The 15,557-nt window shown below is 36.8% G+C and overlaps 1 protein-coding gene across 12 annotated transcripts in view; it reads left to right on the top strand.

The window, feature by feature from the left end:
• Positions 1-15,557, top strand: part of LOC107592830 (dedicator of cytokinesis protein 3-like) — a 275,733-nt gene that overhangs the window by 85,113 nt on the left and 175,063 nt on the right. For all 12 annotated transcript variants that reach the window (XR_001610031.1, XM_016282388.1, XM_016282400.1 and 9 more), the window contains one exon: positions 12,962-13,002. Coding sequence is in view for 11 of the 12 variants with exons in the window: in XM_016282388.1 (XP_016137874.1) it covers positions 12,962-13,002 (41 nt within the window). In the remaining variant the exon portion in view is untranslated. The remainder of the gene's footprint in view (positions 1-12,961; positions 13,003-15,557) is intronic.

Raw genomic sequence — 15,557 nt, 5'->3', positions numbered from 1 at the left:
CTCTCGCTCTCTCGCTCTCTCTCTCTCTCTCACTCTCTCTCTCTCACTCACTCTCTCTCTCTCACTCACTCTCTCTCACTCTCTCTCTGTCCCGCAGACATTCCAGACCAATGTTCCCCGAACCCCTGCAATCTTTACGGGACGGTGCGCTGTGAGGACAAAAAGGGCAAATTCCAATGTCATTGTTTCACAGGATGGAGCGGTGTCAGGTGTGAGAAAGGTACAGATCATTTATTCAAAAACTATGAAAATGCAGTTCATACAGACAGTATCTTAACCGTAGACTGTAAAAAACGCGCATGTGTCTACAATTCCTTCCACTATAGAAAAGTGAAGCTAAAACATCCCAGTAGAACCGCTGTCATCTTGTGGCAGTGATGATTCATTTAGAGTCTGCGACATAGTGATTCATTTTATATATTAATTTTTCCCGGTATTTAAGCATTTTACAATAATCGGATATCGGTTTTGTAATATCGGATTCACCTATAAACACCGCCATCTTGTGGATGTTTTGAGAATTGCGCGCAGGATCACCATTGCAGCGCGTCTGAGGGGAAACAAGACAACAACAGTGGCGTGCACGGGTACTTGATTTACTGTAGTTAGTAAACTTTATTTAACATAACAGCCATTAATGCACAAATTAGATGTATTACATAAATGCCTGATATGCAGTTTATGCAGCTTGGCTTTAAGAAATAGAGACGAACTCACGGCGTCACGTAAGATAATCCGTCCTGTCCCAATAAAGACGTAACTTTGCGTGAATTAAATAATATGCAGCCATGAATGGGCGCAAAAAAACGCTAAATTTAATTCTCTGTCTGTTGTCTATGCTCATCATTAGTCTCGTGAAGCCGCTTTCATATTGCTGTTCACTCACCGGGTTGATGCTCAGGAAATGCCCCAGCACGGCCACCGCATGTAACTTTTAGCAAGATTCACTTGTTTAAAATACCCTAAATTGTATTAACATTTACTATATAACTATTATTTCGCTAATAAACATCTAAATAAATTCAACAAGTTCTGTGTAACTGCATAAACTTCACTGTCTGGAGGCATTTCATAATCTTGAAGGACAAAAACATTATTAATAATTCCGATGTTTTGTTTGTTATATTCCAATATTCCAGAGTATATTATTCAGTGAATTACATTATCCAGTGAATTATTCTTGACTCTGTAGCTATTAAACAGCTTATAAACCTACTAAAACTGTAGTTTAAAATGAAGTTGATATGACTGCTGACCTTTATTTATTTTCTCCATTTGAAAACATTAGACATTCCACATTTATTTAGCTTATTGTTAATATTAGTGTTGTTGCTGTTGATGCTTTTTATAAATACATTTTTTTTTTATTGTTGTAATATGAAGATTAAATTTAACATGAAAGACTGCTAATTTTCAACACTTTAAAAAAAAGATGACAGAAAAGAGGAAAAACCAAAGTGAAGTATGTTCTTACTTTATAACAGTAAATAAATATCGGTTCTGCATATTGGTTATCGGGCACATAAACATGCAAATAATTTGGTTTCAGTATCGGTTATAAAAAAAATCAACATCGGTCAATCACTAGTCTAGATGACAGACAGTGGCTTGAACAAAACTAAATCTATAAAAAAATTATATTATATAATACTTTCAGGAAAATTCCTGTCTTTGTCGAGAAAATTTGTGATATTGATTTCTCTCTTTATGTGCATTATTGAAAAAGTTACTTACAAACTTGTCAACATGTTAATGCAATTTGAATTTAAACGTAATTCAGAAATGCAATGAACACAAATTCGCTTCCAGGTAACAGAGTTTTCATAGATTTTCTTTTCAGCCCCTTATGGGTCCTGAAAGAGAAGTGGCTCAATTTTAGTGTCGCAGTTTAAAGGTCAGAAATAAGAAATGCTCATTCCCAAGAGCTGTCAATGGTCATGGCTACAGCCTGATTTTCAGAGCCCGCAGGCAAAGAGTGAGAGACGCATGCCGCATTGTACCTCAGCCAGTGAAATACAGCCTTTTAAAGGAGGAAGAAATATGTTTCAGTCTGCAAAAGTGGCAAAACATAAAACCCTGCCATTCAACCTCAGGTGTTTGACTGGTAGAGTGAATTTAAGTAGTCTTGGGTGCAATTGATTTGCTTATTGTAAAGTCAGTTCCTGACTTTTTTTGGAACTGCAGTTACAGTACAGATAGAGGGTCTTTTTGGTGCTTCATAATAAAAATCACAGTCTACTTTCATTCTGCAGAAATAGCAACTTGAACATTCTTCAGGATTTCTCCTTTCATGTTCAAAGAAACAAGAAATGCGTATGGATAGACAAACAGATTGTGTGTATTGGACAGTGGATTAGCTGCAGGTCACCAGGTGAGGTGAGAGTTTTGGCTTTGGCCTCAAGGGCTGGGATAATCAGTGCTCTGATTCACGGGGTTAGCAGTTTGCTGTACGTATCGATTGTTTTGCTGCAGTGCCATGCTTTTGAGAATGCATGGGAAATCAAAGCTTTTCAAAGCTCCGGGTTCTGGAGTGTCGCGGTGGCCTGCAGTGGCCAGTGGTCTGATTGGAACGCTCTGTTTTGAGAACTGAAGATTTTGCAGTGTCATCCACTGGGAACTTGAGGGAGAAGTGTACAGTATGTCTGAAGACTTGACAGGATATTTGACTGTTTATGCTCATTGGGAGTTTCCTTTTAACTATAAACAGCCCCCAGTCCAACACAGACATTTTCATAAAAGAGACTCAATATACTCTAGGCTTGAAAAGAGCTTGAATGGAATATAACAAGAAGGGGTAGGATAGACAGACGCAGGCAGGCAGGCAGGTAGATAGATAGATAGATAGATAGATAGATAGATAGATAGATAGATAGATAGATAGATAGACAGACAAATACATTTACTGATAGACAGATACAGTAGTTAGTACGTATGTAGTCAGACTAGTAGACAGACATGTAGATAATAGATAGTCTGACAGACAGACAGACAGACAGACAGACAGCAGTTGTCTAGTGTTAATCTCACAAGGGTGTGGCACTCTAAAGAGCAAAACCTCTTGAGATAGACATGTCACCACCACAGCTGTGAGCATGAACAATCTGACAGCTCAACACGTCCCTGCAGTCTAAACCTGTTGAGAGACAGAGACAGAGATGACACATTTCATCAGGTGTTTGTTTGTTGGCAGCTGCGTGTTGATGCTGAGTTTCCTCGTGTTCACATGGAAGCCTCACGCCAGCAAACATGAGCCGTCTGCTAATCTATCACAGCTAATGCCTACAGTCGGCCTCTAGCACAAACACTGTTTGTATACAGCACTGACAACTTTTTGTGGTTGTTTAGGTATGGATTCTTCTCTAGAGGAGACCTCAACATCTGGTTTGCTAGCTACTGTGCATCAGCTTGTAGCAAGCTAACGGCTAAATCATTTCCACATTGCTAATATGCTATAAATATATTGACACTCATGTGGACCCAATGCCAATTTGTGTCACACAAGCTGATACAAGACCAATGTGCGACGTCCAAATGTTGTTCATTAGCTAATAGCATGGTTCGTTGTGGTGCTAAATGGAAAGTGACAATAAAAACGGCTAACATTGACTGACGTGTCCCGCTCATTCCTCGCATAAACCAAATAGCTAATTACAAAGTGCACCTCCTCCATTTTCAAGATGCACCTGGGGAGAATACTAACAAAGATAGACTGCCATGATTAATACGGCAGAGTCTGGGTTGCATTCGAGACAGATGGCCACAGGTGTGAGTGACGTTAGCAGCCAAGCTTATGAATATTTTCCATGGTTGTCACAGCAGATTGTTTACAAATGGCTACATGAATGATTGCATCACACACACCAACAATTTCACTTCCCGTTTTCCACAGATTCTCTACCAAGTCCAAATGTCCCGCCATTACATAGTTAGTCAGGCTTGATAAGGCCTGCATATTAAATAGTGTAATATTGAAGAGTGTTTTTACATCTCTGAAATAGTATGCTAATACTGCTAAGTGTCTAGTAAAATAAGTAATGAGTAGTATAGACAAAGCAATGTGCTAACATCCCACAGTGTACCTTAGCAATGACTTAGAAACACCCTGACAACCATCCTGAACACCCTAGTATCTGCATAGCAACATGGTAACATCACTCAAGACACCTAAGCAATAGCATAGCAGCACCCTAGCAACCACCAATAACAACTGTTGGCATAGCAACATGATAACATCATTCAAGACAGCAACATCATAGCAACACCCTGGCAACCATCCAGATCACCATAGTATCTGCATAGCAACATGGTGACATCACTCAAAACACCTTAACAAACTGCATGGCAACATCTTAGCAACTATCCAGAACACCTTAGTAGCCTATTGGCATAGCAACAGGCTAGCATCATTCAAGACACCTTAGCAACTGCATAGCAACACACTGACAACCATCCAGAGCACCTTAGTATCAACATAACAATATGGTAACATCACTCAAGACACCTTAACAAACAGCATAGTGTTTCAGTTACAATAGCAACACCCTAGCAACCACCAATAACAACTGTTGGCATAGCAGCATGCTAACATTGCTCAAGACACCTTAGTAACTGCATAGCAACACCCTGGCATCTACCTACAACACATATTGGCATAGCAACATGCTAACATTACTCAAGACACCTTAACAACTGCATAGCAACACTTTAGCAACCATCCAGAGCAGCAGATTTGTGGCATCATTTTTTGGGGCATTTTTCTTCAGAAAGGGATTGATATTAGTCAGGGTTGCTGTTGCTGCTGAATTTTTTTTTGTTGCCATAATAGGTCTTTGCTAATAGCTAATGATTTAGCTTCAGGGGAGGTACCGGTTATTTATGCTCTAATTAAGTGAGAAATCCTCAAGCAGAGAAAAGCCAGGGAATAATTTGGTAGATGATGTGGCCAAGGCTAATTTTTATTCACAGACAAATAGTGTGAGAAAAAATACAGAAAGTGGAGAAATACATATATAGATGTATTTGCTGTATTTGGTGAAGCCTTTTTCATGAAAATTATTTGGTATACACTTTATTCATACTTTATCACATGATGTTGTATTACAGTGTATTTGTTACCTGCAGTATTTGTTGTATCACCTTCAACATCTTTAATGTTTTTACCCCCAGTCTTCCTCAGCAGCGATTGTATAAAACATATCTTGTTTCCATGTTGTTTTAATTCACGAACTGAATAATTAACTTTTATTTTAATATCAAAATCTTCAGACCTTGTGGTTGTACTACTTTTTGCAATAAGATGATTTACACAATGAAGAGTTTCAAACAGGTTTCCTGAACACACCCCTCATTTGTTATTGGTCAGATAGTCCCACCCTAAATTCATGCCATTGGTTGATCTCTTGTTGCTATGTTGATTAAACAAACAAAGCAATGTTTTGAATTCGCCACAGTTTATACTGTCCTGGGAAATCAACCAATGGATGAAAGTATTTAACCACATCAAAAATGTTTGCTCTTCATCTTTATCATTAAAAAGTTAGTTTGAAAATGTTATAAAAAGCCTTGCTGAGCAAGCAGTGTAGAATAAAGAAGTGTTATTACTCCAGGCGACTATTTAGTCATGATTTAATGTGTCATTATGTAGCCCTTTATGCGGCTAGAGTTGCTAGCAGCTGGCTTTCTTACTGTAATAATAAGGTGACATACTGTGCAGAGACTTGAATGTTTTGAGCTTGTTTATTATGGACTGAAGGCTTATTATGATGTTGGTGGGGTTCTGCAGCAGTGTGGTGAATCTGCTGGGAGGCAGAATATTTCTGAGATGTTCTGGACATCAGCCAGTGAAATTGATGGCCCAGACCTTAGTGTACTATAAGTTCCAGCCTTTATGTTCCACCTCATCTAAAAAATATGGCCTTCAACATGGCGTAGTTGCTGTGAAAATGCGATTCGATGCATTAGGGATGCAGTGAAGCACTTTTTCAGAGTCAAAAAGTCAAGTGTATGTGTGCATCCAGCATACAGTTCAGTATGTTGACAAAAATAACTGATATTTGGATATGTATGTCATGGGTGAATATTACAGATGTATAAAGCTACATGGGCCAGGACACCCACTTGAGTAAGATGCCCCCAAATACACTTTAAATTGACCTTTTGATCATAGGGAGCGCTACACATTTATTGAGTGCCTGTCATATTTCATCTGAACAGTTCTTTTTTGTCTGAGATTATTTATTTATTTTTGGTCATTGCACACTGGTGCTATGGAAGCCCGTTTCTGCCACTGAATTAAAAGATATCGGTTTTGTAATATCGGATTCACCGATAAACGCCACCGATAAACGCCGTTGTCTTGTGGATGTTTTGAGAATTGCGCGCAGGATCACCATTGCAGTGCATCTGAGGGGAAACAAGACAAAAACAACGGCGTGCACGGGTACTTGATTTACTGTAGTTAGTAAACTTTATTTAACATAACAGCCATTAATGCACAAATTAGATGTATTACATAAATGCCTGATATGCAGTTTATGCAGCTTGGCTCGAAGAAATACAGACAAACTCACGGAGTCCTGTCCCAATAAAGACGTAACTTTGCGTGAATTAAATAATATGCAGCCATGAATGGGCGCATGTTGGAAATAAAAGGGCTGAATTTAATTCTCTCTCTGTTGTATATTTGCTCATCATTAGTCTCGTGAAGCCGCTTTCATATTGCTGTTCACTCACCGGGTTGATGCTCAGGAAATGCCCCAGCACGGCCACCGCATGTAACTTTTAGCAAGATTCACTTGTTTAAAATACCCTAAATTGTATTAACATTTACTATATAACTATTATTTCGCTAATAAACATCTAAATAAATTCAACAAGTTCTGTGTAACTGCATAAACTTCACTGTCTGGAGGCATTTCATAATCTTGAAGGACAAAAACATTATTAATAATTCCGATGTTTTGTTTGTTATATTCCAATATTCCAGAGTATATTATTCAGTGAATTACATTATCCAGTGAATTATTCTTGACTCTGTAGCTATTAAACAGCTTATAAACCTACTAAAACTGTAGTTTAAAATGAAGTTGATATGACTGCTGACCTTTATTTATTTTCTCCATTTGAAAACATTAGACATTCCACATTTATTTAGCTTATTGTTAATATTAGTGTTGTTGCTGTTGATGCTTTTTATAAATACATTTTTTTTTTATTGTTGTAATATGAAGATTAAATTTAACATGAAAGACTGCTAATTTTCAACACTTTAAAAAAAAGATGACAGAAAAGAGGAAAAACCAAAGTGAAGTATGTTCTTACTTTATAACAGTAAATAAATATCGGTTCTGCATATTGGTTATCGGGCACATAAACATGCAAATAATTTGGTTTCAGTATCGGTTATAAAAAAAATCAACATCGGTCAATCACTAGTCTAGATGACAGACAGTGGCTTGAACAAAACTAAATCTATAAAAAAATTATATTATATAATACTTTCAGGAAAATTCCTGTCTTTGTCGAGAAAATTTGTGATATTGATTTCTCTCTTTATGTGCATTATTGAAAAAGTTACTTACAAACTTGTCAACATGTTAATGCAATTTGAATTTAAACGTAATTCAGAAATGCAATGAACACAAATTCGCTTCCAGGTAACAGAGTTTTCATAGATTTTCTTTTCAGCCCCTTATGGGTCCTGAAAGAGAAGTGGCTCAATTTTAGTGTCGCAGTTTAAAGGTCAGAAATAAGAAATGCTCATTCCCAAGAGCTGTCAATGGTCATGGCTACAGCCTGATTTTCAGAGCCCGCAGGCAAAGAGTGAGAGACGCATGCCGCATTGTACCTCAGCCAGTGAAATACAGCCTTTTAAAGGAGGAAGAAATATGTTTCAGTCTGCAAAAGTGGCAAAACATAAAACCCTGCCATTCAACCTCAGGTGTTTGACTGGTAGAGTGAATTTAAGTAGTCTTGGGTGCAATTGATTTGCTTATTGTAAAGTCAGTTCCTGACTTTTTTTGGAACTGCAGTTACAGTACAGATAGAGGGTCTTTTTGGTGCTTCATAATAAAAATCACAGTCTACTTTCATTCTGCAGAAATAGCAACTTGAACATTCTTCAGGATTTCTCCTTTCATGTTCAAAGAAACAAGAAATGCGTATGGATAGACAAACAGATTGTGTGTATTGGACAGTGGATTAGCTGCAGGTTACCAGGTGAGGTGAGAGTTTTGGCTTTGGCCTCAAGGGCTGGGATAATCAGTGCTCTGATTCACGGGGTTAGCAGTTTGCTGTACGTATCGATTGTTTTGCTGCAGTGCCATGCTTTTGAGAATGCATGGGAAATCAAAGCTTTTCAAAGCTCCGGGTTCTGGAGTGTCGCGGTGGCCAGTGGTCTGATTGGAACGCTCTGTTTTGAGAACTGAAGATTTTGCAGTGTCATCCACTGGGAACTTGAGGGAGAAGTGTACAGTATGTCTGAAGACTTGACAGGATATTTGACTGTTTATGCTCATTGGGAGTTTCCTTTTAACTATAAACAGCCCCCAGTCCAACACAGACATTTTCACAAAAGAGACTCAATATACTCTAGGCTTGAAAAGAGCTTGAATGGAATATAACAAGAAGGGGTAGGATAGACAGACGCAGGCAGGCAGGCAGGTAGATAGATAGATAGATAGATAGATAGATAGATAGATAGATAGATAGATAGATAGATAGATAGATAGATAGATAGATAGATAGATAGACAGACAAATACATTTACTGATAGACAGATACAGTAGTTAGTATGTATGTAGTCAGACTAGTAGACAGACATGTAGATAATAGATAGTCTGACAGACAGACAGACAGACAGACAGACAGACAGCAGTTGTCTAGTGTTAATCTCACAAGGGTGTGGCACTCTAAAGAGCAAAACCTCTTGAGATAGACATGTCACCACCACAGCTGTGAGCATGAACAATCTGACAGCTCAACACGTCCCTGCAGTCTAAACCTGTTGAGAGACAGAGACAGAGATGACACATTTCATCAGGTGTTTGTTTGTTGGCAGCTGTGTGTTGATGCTGAGTTTCCTCGTGTTCACATGGAAGCCTCACGCCAGCAAACATGAGCCGTCTGCTAATCTATCACAGCTAATGCCTACAGTCGGCCTCTAGCACAAACACTGTTTGTATACAGCACTGACAACTTTTTGTGGTTGTTTAGGTATGGATTCTTCTCTAGAGGAGACCTCAACATCTGGTTTGCTAGCTACTGTGCATCAGCTTGTAGCAAGCTAACGGCTAAATCATTTCCACATTGCTAATATGCTATAAATATATTGACACTCATGTGGACCCAATGCCAATTTGTGTCACACAAGCTGATACAAGACCAATGTGCGACGTCCAAATGTTGTTCATTAGCTAATAGCATGGTTCGTTGTGGTGCTAAATGGAAAGTGACAATAAAAACGGCTAACATTGACTGACGTGTCCCGCTCATTCCTCGCATAAACCAAATAGCTAATTACAAAGTGCACCTCCTCCATTTTCAAGATGCACCTGGGGAGAATACTAACAAAGATAGACTGCCATGATTAATACGGCAGAGTCTGGGTTGCATTCGAGACAGATGGCCACAGGTGTGAGTGACGTTAGCAGCCAAGCTTATGAATATTTTCCATGGTTGTCACAGCAGATTGTTTACAAATGGCTACATGAATGATTGCATCACACACACCAACAATTTCACTTCCCGTTTTCCACAGATTCTCTACCAAGTCCAAATGTCCCGCCATTACATAGTTAGTCAGGCTTGATAAGGCCTGCATATTAAATAGTGTAATATTGAAGAGTGTTTTTACATCTCTGAAATAGTATGCTAATACTGCTAAGTGTCTAGTAAAATAAGTAATGAGTAGTATAGACAAAGCAATGTGCTAACATCCCACAGTGTACCTTAGCAATGACTTAGAAACACCCTGACAACCATCCTGAACACCCTAGTATCTGCATAGCAACATGGTAACATCACTCAAGACACCTAAGCAATAGCATAGCAACACCCTAGCAACCACCAATAACAACTGTTGGCATAGCAACATGATAACATCATTCAAGACAGCAACATCATAGCAACACCCTGGCAACCATCCAGATCACCATAGTATCTGCATAGCAACATGGTGACATCACTCAAAACACCTTAACAAACTGCATGGCAACATCTTAGCAACTATCCAGAACACCTTAGTAGCCTATTGGCATAGCAACAGGCTAGCATCATTCAAGACACCTTAGCAACTGCATAGCAACACACTGACAACCATCCAGAGCACCTTAGTATCAACATAACAATATGGTAACATCACTCAAGACACCTTAACAAACAGCATAGTGTTTCAGTTACAATAGCAACACCCTAGCAACCACCAATAACAACTGTTGGCATAGCAGCATGCTAACATTGCTCAAGACACCTTAGTAACTGCATAGCAACACCCTGGCATCTACCTACAACACATATTGGCATAGCAACATGCTAACATCACTCAAGACACCTTAGCAACTGCATGATAGCAACACCATGGCAACCACCCATAACATCTATTGGCATAGCAACATGTTTTCATCACTCAAGACAACTTAGCAACTGAATAGCAACACCCTGGCAATTACTCAGAACACCTATTGGCATAGCAACATGCTAACATTACTCAAGACACCTTAACAACTGCATAGCAACACTTTAGCAACCATCCAGAGCAGCAGATTTGTGGCATCATTTTTTGGGGCATTTTTCTTCAGAAAGGGATTGATATTAGTCAGGGTTGCTGTTGCTGCTGAATTTTTTTTTGTTGCCATAATAGGTCTTTGCTAATAGCTAATGATTTAGCTTCAGGGGAGGTACCGGTTATTTATGCTCTAATTAAGTGAGAAATCCTCAAGCAGAGAAAAGCCAGGGAATAATTTGGTAGATGATGTGGCCAAGGCTAATTTTTATTCACAGACAAATAGTGTGAGAAAAAATACAGAAAGTGGAGAAATACATATATAGATGTATTTGCTGTATTTGGTGAAGCCTTTTTCATGAAAATTATTTGGTATACACTTTATTCATACTTTATCACATGATGTTGTATTACAGTGTATTTGTTACCTGCAGTATTTGTTGTATCACCTTCAACATCTTTAATGTTTTTACCCCCAGTCTTCCTCAGCAGCGATTGTATAAAACATATCTTGTTTCCATGTTGTTTTAATTCACGAACTGAATAATTAACTTTTATTTTAATATCAAAATCTTCAGACCTTGTGGTTGTACTACTTTTTGCAATAAGATGATTTACACAATGAAGAGTTTCAAACAGGTTTCCTGAACACACCCCTCATTTGTTATTGGTCAGATAGTCCCACCCTAAATTCATGCCATTGGTTGATCTCTTGTTGCTATGTTGATTAAACAAACAAAGCAATGTTTTGAATTCGCCACAGTTTATACTGTCCTGGGAAATCAACCAATGGATGAAAGTATTTAACCACATCAAAAATGTTTGCTCTTCATCTTTATCATTAAAAAGTTAGTTTGAAAATGTTATAAAAAGCCTTGCTGAGCAAGCAGTGTAGAATAAAGAAGTGTTATTACTCCAGGCGACTATTTAGTCATGATTTAATGTGTCATTATGTAGCCCTTTATGCGGCTAGAGTTGCTAGCAGCTGGCTTTCTTACTGTAATAATAAGGTGACATACTGTGCAGAGACTTGAATGTTTTGAGCTTGTTTATTATGGACTGAAGGCTTATTATGATGTTGGTGGGGTTCTGCAGCAGTGTGGTGAATCTGCTGGGAGGCAGAATATTTCTGAGATGTTCTGGACATCAGCCAGTGAAATTGATGGCCCAGACCTTAGTGTACTATAAGTTCCAGCCTTTATGTTCCACCTCATCTAAAAAATATGGCCTTCAACATGGCGTAGTTGCTGTGAAAATGCGATTCGATGCATTAGGGATGCAGTGAAGCACTTTTTCAGAGTCAAAAAGTCAAGTGTATGTGTGCATCCAGCATACAGTTCAGTATGTTGACAAAAATAACTGATATTTGGATATGTATGTCATGGGTGAATATTACAGATGTATAAAGCTACATGGGCCAGGACACCCACTTGAGTAAGATGCCCCCAAATACACTTTAAATTGACCTTTTGATCATAGGGAGCGCTACACATTTATTGAGTGCCTGTCATATTTCATCTGAACAGTTCTTTTTTGTCTGAGATTATTTATTTATTTTTGGTCATTGCACACTGGTGCTATGGAAGCCCGTTTCTGCCACTGAATTAAAAAAAAAAGAAAAAAGGATAATTGCGACTTTTTAATCTCACAATTTTGAAGTTTTTTTTTTTTCGGAATTGTGAGATATAAACTCGCAATTGCAAATTATAAAGTCCAGTTCTGAGAGGGAAACAGTTTATTGTTATTAAATTGTGAGTTTAAATCTCACAATTCTGACGTAATAACTTGAAATTGCGAATTTTTATCACACAATTCTGAGAAAAAAAAGTCAGAATTTCCAGTTCATGTATCACAATTCTGGCTTTATAACTCACAATTGCAAGTTTGTAGCCTGCAATACTGACTTTAAATCAAGCAATTCTGGATTTATAACTCGCAATTGTGAGTTTATATCTCACAATTCTTAGAAAAAAGACAGAATTGCCAGATGTAAACTCGCAATTGCGAGAAAAAAAGTTAGAATTGTGAGATAAAAAGTTGCAATTAGCTTTATAATTGTTTTTTTAATTCAGTGGTGGAAATGGGCTTCTATATAGTGCATACTTGTTACGTCACGTTATTTTTTTTATTTTTAATGTAAGTCTGATTTGTGGGTATTTCATTTATTATTATTATTATTATTATTATTATTATTAGAATGTAAATGTTTCTCAATTAACATTTGTATTTTGTCTGTTACAGGATGGTACCGAGGATTTTCCACCAAGAAACCCACAATCAAGGTAAACTGATTAATTTTTCATACTCAGTAATATGGATTTTACAATGCATCTGGTGTGCAGTTTGTTTCCTTGTTGATCTACAGTGACCCTGTTTGAATGTCAAGTAAACAACAAAGATCTACTGTTGAACTGTGGTTTTCCACTTGTAGGTCGTGACCCGTGCCTGTTTTGATACAGCCACAGGAAGCAGGGAAAAATTGTGCTAAATTCAAATGATAAAATGCAACCATGTCTTTCACTTTAAAAAAAATATATTATTATTATTTATTACTGATTACTTTGTAATAAATTGACATCTCTATATAATTTCACTGAATGAGGCACATCGACTGCCAGACAAAAATGAAATCTTACCTTGCAATAGTTCTCTTGTTTACAGAGAAAGTGTTTTTTTTTTTCCTGTGCTACAAAATGAAATCAATACATGCATTTTACAATAACTGGCCTTTGACTGGTTGTAAATATGTAGCAGTGATCTTTCTAAATTTTAGCAGCAAGGGACTCTCTCTACAGTGTTCACTCAAAGGCCGCGTGGGCTATTGTTTGTATTGTTGTGAGGCAATGCTGCCTTTTTAAAATACTCCAAAATATGCCTAATGTAAAATTGGTTGTGAATACCATTTCATGAAATAAATATCAGAACGAATAGACAATAAAAGGATCTAAGCGACAACAAAGGATACAAACCTTATCTCTGAATAAGGTTCCAGTTGCCAGATTTTACGAATAAATTGCAATTTTGAGTTGAACTGAATATCACTAAATGTTATCTCTAATATAAAATTCCATTTGGATAAATAGGAAGATTTTGCCTGTCAACTTGAATCTTAACGACTGAGTGCTGACAAAGAGCTTTTCTTATGTAAATTGCTACATTATGCAGCGCAAACATATTTGTTTACAAAACTAATTTCTGTGAGTAATTTTTCATAAAACCATTTTTGCATATATTGGCGCATCATGCAGCACTGATACATTTGTGAAATGTTCCCAGAACATACAGTGTTACTTTACTTTATTTGACAATAAATGTACAATCATTTTGCTTGTAGATGTGAATCTTATTCATTCCATGAATAAGAAGGTTCTACAGCAGAATCATATTTATTCAGTGTGTTCTTGACTCCACTGTGCTGGGTTTAGTGTTATCTGAGGACATGTTTTGAAATATACTTAGACACTTCACTTAACAGTGACGTCTATTTAAAAGTGGCAGTGAGTAGCTAATTTCCACATCATAGACAAGATTGTGCTTGTTATTCAGCTTTTCCTGACCTCAAAAGCCAGGTTGAGGCAAGGACAGGGCGTACCGCAAATATTCCTCCCAAAAGACAGATTTTCTCAGGATGAGAGGTGGAGGATGGTGCTTTAAAGAGACTTAGATCTTGTCCGCCGCAGCTGTTTTCTTCAGGGGCACAAACGCACAAGCAGGTATTACTGCGGGCGCCATGTTGAGCTTATTTGTTGCTGAAAATGGTCTATACTGCGGCAAAATGTCTTACACTTCACTAGAATGTACTGGGAATCACCACATAAGATATCAGAACTGTATTGAGAAAAGGTTCAGTTGTTGTAATACATTTTTTTACAGTATAAAGTGAGTGTCAGTCTCAAGTCTTATTACTGGATCACGCTATTCAAATATATGTCACATCCAGCCATATGTTGACAGATCCATATCCAGTAGCTGACATTTCCCAACAATTTTCTTTTATGCAAGTAAAGTTCACCTTACAAAGGACAGCTGAAAAGTTTGATGCATACGGTGACCTTTACAGAACTATGGCTAAACTACGAAGAAGCCCTCATCCAAACCATCAAAGATAAAGAGCTTTGGGCAAAATGTTCTAGAAATCATATGTACGAATGAACAGGAGCGTTGTTTTGATGTGAACGCTCTGAATTCCTGTTTTCAATATAACAGTCACCTGGCAGATACAATGAGGTTAGTTTAGTAAGAAAATAAATAAATAAATAAATGTAGTACAGTAATTTGATTTGACATGCTATTGTTTAAATAATTATGAATATTGATTCTATATATATATATATATATATATATATATATATATATATATATATATATATATATATATATATATATACAGTATAAAGTGTAATTTGAATTAATTTTTTAATTGATATTTTTATTTTTACCATTTAAATTTTCAGTTTGCTGTTTGTTTACAGTTGTGTGTTTTTGCAAATTTTATTATTAATTATGTAATTATAATTTGTTATTTTACTAATATGTATTTATAAATATAGATATATTGTATATTAATTAGTGCTGTCAAACGAGTAATCGCGATTAATCACATTCAAAATAAAAGTTTTTGTTTACATAATATATGTGTCTGTACTGTGTATATTTATTATGTAAATATAAATACACACATGCATGTATATATTTAAGAAAATATGTTATGTTTATATATTAAATATATGTATAAATTATATAAATTATATGACTATACATATATGCATGTAAATACATGTAAATATTTTCAAAATATATACATGCATGTGTGTGTATTTATATATACATAATAATT

The sequence above is a fragment of the Sinocyclocheilus grahami genome, unplaced genomic scaffold, assembly GCF_001515645.1.
Source record: "Sinocyclocheilus grahami isolate Dianchi unplaced genomic scaffold, SAMN03320097.WGS_v1.1 scaffold159.1, whole genome shotgun sequence".
In the NCBI taxonomy this organism is placed as follows: Eukaryota; Metazoa; Chordata; class Actinopteri; order Cypriniformes; family Cyprinidae; genus Sinocyclocheilus; species Sinocyclocheilus grahami.
This window is presented reverse-complemented; position numbering and strand designations above follow the sequence as displayed.